Source organism: Python bivittatus, unplaced genomic scaffold (genome assembly GCF_059951505.1).
Source record: "Python bivittatus isolate LINGU-HERP-01145 unplaced genomic scaffold, Pbiv_v1 ctg000010_np1212, whole genome shotgun sequence".
Lineage (NCBI taxonomy): Eukaryota > Metazoa > Chordata > Lepidosauria > Squamata > Pythonidae > Python > Python bivittatus.
The window spans coordinates 2,054,623-2,065,159 of NW_028277029.1; the positions used below are offsets into that span (position 1 = coordinate 2,054,623).

The window sequence follows — 10,537 nt, forward strand, 5'->3', positions numbered from 1 at the left end:
CGCCCGCGCGGCGCTTCCGCTTCCGGCCGGGGGCGGCAGGCTCGTCGGGAGGCGGTCTCGCGGCCCCGGAAGCGGGCGTCGCTTCTGGGAAGGGAGCCGCCCTGCGCGGCGGTGTCACTTCGGAGACCCGGCGGGCGGAGGAAGGAGCCGCGGGAGCAGCGCAGGGCTGAGTCTGGGCCGGAGGCAAGAGGGCACAGGAAGGCGGGGGGCACCGAGGGGCAGCAGGGTGGGTCGACGGGGCACGGGGGGCAACAGGTGGGGGCAAAGAGGGGGCAGGAGGCAAGAGGGCACGGGAAGACGGGGGGCACCGAGGGGCAGCAGGGTGGGTCGACGGGGCACGGGGGGCAACAGGTGGGGGGCAAAGAGGGGGCAGGAGGCAAGAGGGCACGGGAAGACGGGGGGCACCGAGGGGCAGCAGGGTGGGTCGACGGGGCACGGGGGGCAACAGGTGGGGGGCAAAGAGGGGGCAGGAGGCAAGAGGGCACGGGAAGACGGGGGGCACCGAGGGGCAGCAGGGTGGGTCGACGGGGCACGGGGGGCAACAGGTGGGGGGCAAAGAGGGGGCAGGAGGCAAGAGGGCACGGGAAGACGGGGGCACCGAGGGGCAGCAGGGTGGGTCGACGGGGCACGGGGGGCAACAGGTGGGGGGCAAAGAGGGGGCAGGAGGCAAGAGGGCACGGGAAGACGGGGGCACCGAGGGGCAGCAGGGTGGGTCGACGGGGCACGGGGGGCAACAGGTGGGGGGCAAAGAGGGGGCAGGAGGCAAGAGGGCACGGGAAGGCGGGGGGCACCGAGGGGCAGCAGGGTGGGTCGGTGGGGAGCCAGAGGCGCACGGGGGCCAGGGTGGGGGGCAAGGAGGGGGCAAGAGGGGCGTGGGGGGCGTTCCCCCAGCAAAAGGTGTCCTCGCCCCCCACCCTCTCCCCCCACCCTCTCCCTGTGGCCCCTCGGCAGCTGCGCTCCGCAGCTGGTGGCCCTTTTCGTCTGATCAGCGGGCCTGGCTCTCCTCAGAGTCCTCTGAGCACGTGGAGAAAGGGGGCGGGCCGGTGTTTTTCCTTGGAGACTTTAAGGTGGCGGCCAGCATGGCCTTTGATGGGAATTCTGGGAGTTGAAGGCCACACCCCCAGAAATGTCCAAGGTTGGGAAACAGTGCAGAGTATAGGATATAGTCTCCTATACTCTGCACTGTTTCCCAACCTTGGACATTTCTGAGGGTGTGGCCTTCAACTCGCAGAATGGGAGGCATCCAAATTTAGTAAATAAAATCGATGCTGCATGGAGTAGTGTAGCCTTTTAATATAGTCTACAGCAGTGTTTTTGAGCCTTGGCAACTTTAGGATAGATGGACTCCAACTCCCAGAATTCCCCAGCCAGTGTCTGTATGCTGACTGGGGAATTCTGGGAGTTGAAGTCTGCACATGGATTGGGGAATTCCAGGAGATGGAGTCGACCCATCCTAAAGTCGCCAAGGTTGAAAATCACTGGGGTAGGCAGTGGCTCTGGCCGCCCTCCTTTGCCCTAAGGAGAGCCTTGCCTCACCCCCTCAAGCACAACGGCCTGAAGTCGCATCCTCGGGTACACGGTGGTCACAGGAGCCCTTCGCCTCTTACTGCAGCCTTCCAGGATGAGCCTGAAAGTGGGCCTGGTCTCTAAGCTTGGCCTTGGGGAAAATCAGGAGATTGGCAGGGCTTGAGAAGGGGATTAATCGGCTGTGAGACCAGGATGCCTTTCTGCTAACTCCAGGAATGGTGGAGAGGGTTCAGTTCAGCCAAGAGGACAAGCACCATCCGTAGGACGGCCTGCCAGCCCTCCAAGGTAGACCTGACTGGGTAACCAAGGCATGCAAACTAGTACTACTTTTACTGTACGGTTACAGTAACAAAATCACACAAGGCTGAGTGTATGCTCCCCCCCCTTATCTACAAGAGAACTAGGGAGGGTCAAGTCTAAGAATTTTCTCAAATTCCTTTCCTGATTTGGCCTCAGATTTCTTTTATCCGACTTTGGTCTTGGTGGTGGCTCAGCCACTAACCTGCTCCTCAAGGTTATTGCCACTGCCTGAATGTCTTTCGGCTTCCCTGACCTGTTTCTCGACCTCCCTTCAGAAGATGTGAGCATCTGAGATAGACAGAAAGCTGTAGACCTCCCTCTGACTGCACAGACTTTCAGGGTCATACAGGAATCCAGCCTCCATGGCTTGATAAGAGGTCTAATCCTTCAGAGTCAATATGATGTGGTTCTGGTGGATCCTGGTTTAAGGCCAGCCTCAACCGTGGAAGCTGTGTTGATCCATTTGATCCAATCACTCTTTCTCAGCCCAATTTTCCCATAGAGCAAGCTGTAGGGAAAAATAGTTGGAGAAGGAAGTATTGTATACGGTACCACCCTTTTGCATCTAATGAATATATCACTGTGATTCTAAATGCTTCAGAGTTCTTTGCACAGCCTGCTATTTCTCCTTTCAGACTTTCCTTTTGAGTGGTAGGCTCTGAATTATAAAGGTGTGGGCTGGCTGGGTCTTTCCCCCTGCCTCCAGTTATTACAAGGAAGTATACGCCATAGTGAAAACGGAGGCAAGTCAAGCATCTGGCTGGGGCAGGCTTTACAAAGAAGTAGGTGTTGCTGGGTGTCTAAAAGGGCTACACCCAGTAGAGAGTCTGCTGCTTACTCCCAGAGGTCTTTATCTTTTAACAGCCCTGAGAAAGAACGCTTGTAAAGAGTAGCAGCAGAAGCTGTGAGGAGGAAGTGTGCCTCTCTTTGTGGGTTAGAGTTATTTGGCTCAACTTAATTATGCATCATTGAGTTGACTCCAAGTGACTGTGACAGGCAAAGGTTCTTCGCTGTGATTTGCTTGCAGCAAAAACCTGTAGCTCTTCCAAAGACGATTCTGTAGTCTCTTGGATCCCACCCATTCACCTTAGTTTTAATCCCTCCTCTGTTATTTTCTAGTCCATCATCCACTTGCTTCACACACCCAAAGTACACGAGTTTCTGTTCGTTGATCTTCTGTTGGCTGGTCGTTAGGTCCACTAAGCGACGAGTCTTTATTTGGCCCACAACTGATCGACTGGTCTTTGCGGCAGTTCATGGTAGTCTCCAGATGATTTCGTTCAGGGCTGTCAGTCTTCTTTCTCTTTCTTACTGTCCAACTTTCACAATTGTATGCTACCCCTAGAAAGACCACTGCTTTAAATATTCTGGTCTTCGTCCTTATCCTTCATCGTCTTGATTGAGTTGCCTGCTTTCTCCTTTAGGATTAGTCTCCTGTTTGCTTCTCCAACACCCTGGCTATCTGATCCCCAGACCAGAAAACTGCCTGTCACTTATGCTCCCTGTTGTGAATTTACTAAACCTGTTGCTTGGCACTGACAGGATGGTCCAAATTCTATCATGATTTTGCTGTAGCCACACATCCTAAAGTTCCCAAGGTTGAGAAACACTGTTCTAGAGTGCTTTCTAATGCAGAGTGATTAGGCTGGATCAAGGGTTGCTTTGCTTTCTTTTACTGGTAAAGTTCCTTTAACTTACACAAGGATGACCCCTGGGTCCTTTGTGGCTGCTTTTGGTGGCCCAAATCAAGTCAGCTGGGTGGCAGTGAGTGGACCTTGTGAAAAATCTCCTCTCCAGATTTGCAGTACTCTTTCAGTGTTCCTTAAGTTGTCCCTCCAGCAGTTGTTTTCCATAACCGAACAGAAATACATAAACACAGTTCTGCAAATCATTTTTTTTTAAAGTGTGCAGGACAGAAAAGTGTACAGAGAAGGGAAATTCAGCAAGTCAGATTTGATTTTAAAAAGGGGTCACTTTGGACCCAGCTGCAACTCTTTAAAGCGGCCAGCTGGAAAAGGCACAGCAGCTTCAAAGAGTCGCAGATGGTGCATTCTGAAGCACCTTTTTGAAGCTGAATCCAAAGCGCTCCAAGTCCTAACCTGAGAATTCTTCCCTATTTCTTTGCTTCATCCGCTGCAGTGAATGCTCCTTTCTGCACAGCAGGAAGGTGTGAGACAAAATCCCTGTTTGGCCCCTCTGGATTCTGGAGACCTTTGAGTCTTCCAAGGGTTTGAGAATCTCTGCATTAGGTTAAACATGTGAGATGTCCAAAGACCAGCAAAATACGCAGGCACAACTCCACACCACGAGTTTTAGGTATCTCTCAGTCCTTGGCCTCTGGCAGTGGGCCTCTCCTTCCTAATTGTTAATCCACTGTTGTGGTTGACCTCCTTCATTGAAATGACTTTTCAAATGGAGTGGTAAACAGACATGAATGCGGTGGAAACTCTAGTTCTATTTTGTACCTGCAGTTAAAGACTCAGGGATCGTCTCATTTCTCTTAGCTGAAGAACTTCAGTAATGCTGCCATCTTGGAAACCTGTATCCTGAGCTGGAAAGTTCTTGGTGGGAACAGAAGACCCTTACAAAGCCCATCACAGTTGAGAGGAAGAAATGGCTCTTCAGACCACACGGTGCTTGGCCTGTCTATCAGCAGTGCTGTTTTCTGTCATGATAAAACCATCCCAGACCCAAAGGTGTTCCTCAGAGAAGATGGAAGACATCATGGTCTATATCCCAGCAGCTTTTTCCAAAGGCATCAGAGGGACAGATCCGATCTATACACCATCTTGGGAAGCCTGTGTGAACACTTGCTGCTTGGAAAAAATAGCAGGTAAAAATCACAAGCTTGGGGCGGGGTGACGTTCTGGACTTGGAAGAGAGTCTCCTGGAGGGTTTATGGACACTTAACTTCAATTGCGTATGACAGGGTTTATTTCCAAATAACTGGCTGAGTTCACACATTGCAGTAATGGGGTTTCTTTGATTTTGCGTTAGTGAGTTGCACAGAGAGCCTGCTGCTGTTGTGTGCAGGCCAGGATCAATGGCTTGACCTCCTCTGGTAGACCCTGCACATATTCAAGAAAAGAGCTCTAAATCTTCCTCCCAGAACAAAGGTTGGCCAGAACCCCACAGCTACATAAAAATATCACGTCCTTCTGCCTGTTCTGGCATCCTAAGGGTGGCCTATTGACCACCACCGTTCTTTGGAGCTGGAGAGTCATTCAGCAGGTCAGAAGGGGCTGTCAGGAGGAGGCAACTGCAATGCTGAAGCAAATATCTTCCCAGGCTTTTTTCCAGATAGGTTGGACTCCAGCTCCCAGGATTAATGCGTTTCTGGAGTCCTATCTGGATAGCACTGGGTGGGGAGAGCTGACCTAAGTAAATCTGATCCAGGAAATCTCAGGCTGAAAAGATAGACTGAAGGACGCCGTCCCCTGATGCAGTGGGCCTCCTCTCAGCTTTTCTATGTATCTTGTACAACTGCCTTTTTGCCAACCACCACCACTTTGCCCGTTTGCTCTGTCACCAAGGCTTTTAGCACAGGTTGCCTCCGCCCACTTCTGCTCTACCTCAATTTTCTTTTCCTTCTTGAAAAACACAAGGTCCTCATCTTGGGCACTGTGGTCAACCTCTTGGATTTCATTTTCTCGCTTATGTAGCTTCCTTGGGGTCTGGGACAAATTCTTTGTTATTCAGTCTAAAGTTCCCCACAGGATTATTAGGAGAATAAAAAGGGAGGGGTACAGGTAGACTGTTCAGCGCTCCTTGGGAGAATGGTATAGACAAGTTTTGTTCTTAAAATTAAGAGTTTGGTGAGAAGAAAGGAAGACCATTTCCTGCATCTCTTTCTCTGTAAGAATAAAAGTTGGAATTACAGGTAGTCCTCACAGTGGGATCAACAACTTGGTCATTAAGTGAAGCAGTTGCTAAGTGAAACCGCTACTGTGCTTATGGTCTTACTTTAGCGTTCCTTTGCTTTACAGACCTGCAAAGGTTGTAAATGCAAGGATCGGTCACAAAATTAATTTTTCATCACCATCATAACTGCTAATGGTCGCTAAACAGGGCAGTCCCTAAATGAGGACTGCCTGTATAGGCAGGAGTGAATGTCCAACAAACATGCTGGCTGACGCAGTGCAATTTTTGACAGCATACAGAGGTTGAATAGCCATATCTGGGGCTTATTAGATGGGGGTAGAGTCCTCTACATTTATTTATTTATTTTGGGGAACTCCCCTCTCTTCACATAGAAAATTCACATGTCATAGAAGATATAAATCTCTATTTTTATTTTTATGTATGTATGTATATATGTATGTATATATATATATTCCTTCATGGAGGAACATTAGCAGTGTGCAAAACATTGTGAATTCAAAATGTTTCGAACTCCAAACCTTTCAAATTCTAAACGTTTTGCCCATTTCTGAGGGGCGCCTCTCATTTGCGGTTGCAATCTTCTCCCTGAACTGGCATAGCCACTGCAGTGGGAACTAAATCAAAAAGAAATTTTGGGGACCTAAGTTGATCATAAAACAACCAGATGGAAAACTTGCTGTTAAACATGTTTTCTCTGTGTTTTTGTGTGGTTTCTAGGTGATAAGACGTGCAACTATGTAGTCTTTAACACCAAAATGAAAGGCAGGTCTCCAAATTGCTATCAGTTTTATTATCCTGCCAAAGAAGCCTGTCCAGTGAAACCAGCATTAGGACTGGTGACATTCAGAATAATAGAAGGTAAATGAAAATAAAAATCCACCGATTGACCAGTTAATTCATAATTTCTAGGAAATTGTAGTATACTTAAAGGAGCTCCGTTAGATTCTCCAAGCAGTTTTCAATGTAACTTACTTTTATATTTAAAAGAATTCATAAGTAAAAGTTTGCAGTTGTACCTTCAAAAATGGAAAGCAGCAAATATTGTTATAAAAGAAACTCAATCCTTTTCTCTCATGCTTCAGAAAAATATTTTTTCCCAAAATGATTTGTGATGATATCATAGGAAAACAATGCTATTTTCTTCAAAGCTATTGTTCTATTCATTTGCTAATTTTATATAAATTTAATGAATAAGTAACTATTTTCAGCCAGTGGCATCCTTACTTGATGGTGAAGTTCATTTACTTTTTATCCACAAATCTGTTCCTTTTTGCAAAGCAAGCTATATACTTGAATTAATAGCACAATGAAGGATCTGTAATCGAAGAGAGTCTCTGGATAGATTGTTTTAATAGAATATGATGTATAAATAGGAGGAGGAAGGAGTTTTAGGTACGTTCATCGCCTTGGGTTATTTACAAAAATAAGAAAGGCAGGATAAAAAAATCTAAGATGGATGGATCGGAAGAATCTCATCTGTACCATAATTCCTTCTTAAACTGATTGATGATTGTTAAGCACAATTATTATTAAGCACAATTTATTATTGCTAAATGGAATATGGGTGGAGGGTTCCTAGACTAATGTACAGGTTTCTCTTTAAGTACCAAAACCTTCCAAATGATTACAAAACACACTCAGTAGTTCTAGCAAATGGATGACTCCTGATTGACTGACTGATTGACTGACTGACTGACTGATTGATTGATTGATTGATTGATTGATTGATTGATTGATTGATTTGACCAATTTATATAGCCGCCCATCTCACCACAGGCAGCTCTGGGTGGCATACAACAAATCTAAAAAATCGCTGGTGCATGAACTCACTTTAGCAGGAACGTTCTGTAAAGAGAAATATTCCAAGGGATTTTATGGTTTTGTGCATTTCCAAACTCACCTGCCAAATTCTATAGCCCTTAAGATTTCTGGACAAAAGGCTATAAAGATAAACCATTTTCAGATTCATTTTTTTAGCCAGGCATGATTTCACCTACATGTGAGTAAACAGGGTGAGGCTGCAGTCCTCCTGCTCTAAGAAATGCATGGCAATAATTTTGTAATGGTTTAAGGCCTGTTCATGATGACTTCTTGTTGTGTCTTGAGTTTTTGTGCTGAAGTATAGAGAATAACGTCTCTTCCTTTTCTTTTTTAGGCCAAGAGATACCCAGGCCACCTCCTTCCCTAAGCGAACTCCCTCATCCTACAGCGAACAGAAGTCTGGCGTCCCCACAAGCGGCTGGGTTTGACCTTGCAAGGCCACCGGGTGGACTGGATTCTTTGCCCAGGGCCTTTAAGAAAGAGAAAATCTTTGGCCCTGCAGAGCATCCCTTAGGGAAAGTGGACGGACCCTCCCAACATCCCAAGGCCGGAAGGACAAACGATGTGGAGGTCTTTGGTTCTTCATTGGTGCAGCGAAGCAGCAGTGCTGCTAACACCATCCAGCAGTCTGCTCCTGTTAAGCTGCCCCTGGCCACCCATGGCTCTCAGACCAGCAGGACTGTTGGTGCTGCAGCCATTCGCAGGTCTGCTAGCCATGCCCCTCTTTCTGCCCCTTACGCCAGAAAGACAAAGGTAGCAGCGCTTCACCCAAGAAAGGCTGCTCTTCCCCAACCATTGTTCCCTTCCAAAACCCAGACTCACAATTTCAGCTCATTGTCGGCCACTCTACCTACTCCAAATTCATCTGCTTCTGTGCGCGATTCCCATCTTAGTAATGGACAATTTAGTTTAGAAGGCTACAGCCCTGAGGGCAGTCCAGGCAGGCGAGATGGCCCTCAGTTGAGTAACCAACGCTTCATTCTTGCTACCCTGTTTATCGCTGTGCTGTTTCTTTTGCTAACAGTGGTAATAGGGGGGAAGATGCTGGACTCACTCAAGTTGCTTCACGAAGCTGGATTGCTTGATGAGTGACATGTATGCCAATATGTGACATAAGAGGGATTTGGAGACAAGTCAATGGTCAGCGTGGAGCCAGTTGGCCAGCTGTAGCCTTCAGGAAAAAGAAGATGGATTGAATTTGCTATCCCATCCAAGTCGCAACATTCCACTGCTTCATAATCTTTTGCTTTCTCCCATGATCTCTCTCCTTGGTGGTACATATCACATAGTGGTAGCCCACTGAGTCTCCTTCCCACCTTGGAAATTCTGTAGAAATTTGGAGCGCAATCCTCTTCACTTGATGAGTACATCCTTAGTTCGCTTTTGGGAAGATTAGTGTCCATCAGAGCACTTTGGCTACCAAGTCCTTCCACTCCCTTCTAGAGTCAATCTAGCTTCCTTCGTCTTTTCCTCTGTTAAAGCTCTGGCATGAAGAGGATCTGCCAAGGAGGAGGCCCATTTTAGTTAAAAAGGCAGGACGACAGGATATTCAGTTCCTGGAGTTTAGAGTGCCACACTGCATATACCAGTAGTCAGAGCAAGCAACACATGGCAACACTGTTCATTTGTGCCAGCCCTTCAAATTGGCCAGATTAGGAAACCCGCCATAACAACTACTGCCTTATAAGTTACAGGGTATAATAACAGTATCTTGATAGCCTGGCAGAGTTTCTCTCCCCCCACCGCTTATACCCAAGAGAATCAAGGAGGGGCAATCTTGAGTTTCTTTCTCATCCTGCCCTGCCTTTCTGGCCTAAGCTGAGGTTTCCCTAATGGCTGCTGCATACCTTTTTTAAGGCTGTCTGTGCACTCCTCTCTAGTTGGTTTACACCACCTAACTAGTAAGTGCAAAATTTGAACCTGGCAAAATGTGCTCTTATTCAGCTTTTTTGCTCCAGAACCAGCTCTCCCGTCGCATTTCTGAACTGTGTTCGGAGCTGACTTCTGTGTTTAGTGGCCAAGCCAGTTTATTATTATTATTTTTTTATTTTTAACTCAGCTGTAGTGTAACCCAAACAACCACAAACCCAGTTCTCCTGTTCATAATAATGAAGCTGTTTTTTGACTGGGAGGAATTCAGTCCCAACATCTCCCAACTTCAGCACTTCACCTGGAGATGCCTTCTGTCCTCAGGTCCTTAAAGAGGGAAGGGGCTCGCCACCTTCACAGGTCCCCCTTCAGGGTAATTGCTGAGATGGTTTTGCATGGAGCTGCACAGATGCACGCTCCACCCAGTGGATTCCATTTAAAGACACAGCTGGGATTGAACAGAGTCTTTGGGGCAGTTTCTTGTGTGGAGGTGGTCCAAGCCCAGGTAATGGGGTGAAATTGACCAGACTTCTGTCTGTTTCTCCCTTTTCTTGGATCAGCCTACAAAGCCTCTAAAGTGGGGCTGTCGGTTTTTAACAATCTCATTTTCCATTATATGGAATAAAAAATTGCTTTATCTTAGTGCTAACAGGCTGGAGCTACCAAAATCAGGAATGGCCACTAGATGGTGACCAAAGAAGAGTTCTCTGTGTTTCTTTGCTGCCCCGTAGTGTTTACGCGGATTCTTGCAGCCCAGATATGGTAGCCCTACTTTTTGAATACTGTTTTTCTCTTGGAAGTGATTCTACTGTCAATTATTTAAGCAATAATAAAGAGTTTGAAGTCATTTAAAAGGTTTGAAATAAATCCAAGCAGCATTTGGCCAGTCATTCCCTCTTTACAGTGTTGTGCTTGTACTGCATTTTGGGATCAGTTTGAGACAGATCCAGCAATCCTTTGAATCTTCTGAATGGCATGCTGCTTTTCAGGAGGTATTATCTACTCAAACTTTGGGTGCAAATTATGACTTTTGGAAAAAGCATCTTCTGGTTCCTTTGTGCCTACAGTTGGGACTAGAACTCATGGTTTCTTGGGTTCTAGCCTGCTGCCGTTAACCACTACACCAGCCCGGCTCTCT

At 47.3% G+C, this 10,537-nt stretch overlaps 1 protein-coding gene across 1 annotated transcript; it reads left to right on the plus strand.

Annotated features, from left to right (window-relative positions):
* The first annotated feature begins 1,827 nt into the window (after positions 1 to 1,827).
* Positions 1,828 to 10,301, plus strand: MANSC1 (MANSC domain containing 1). Its single transcript, XM_007435798.4, is given in 4 exon segments — positions 1,828 to 4,660; positions 6,427 to 6,567; positions 7,865 to 8,582; positions 8,584 to 10,301. Coding segments are annotated over 4 exon segments (1,137 nt in total). The 5' UTR covers positions 1,828 to 4,440; the 3' UTR covers positions 8,642 to 10,301.
* The last annotated feature ends 236 nt before the right edge of the window (positions 10,302 to 10,537 follow it).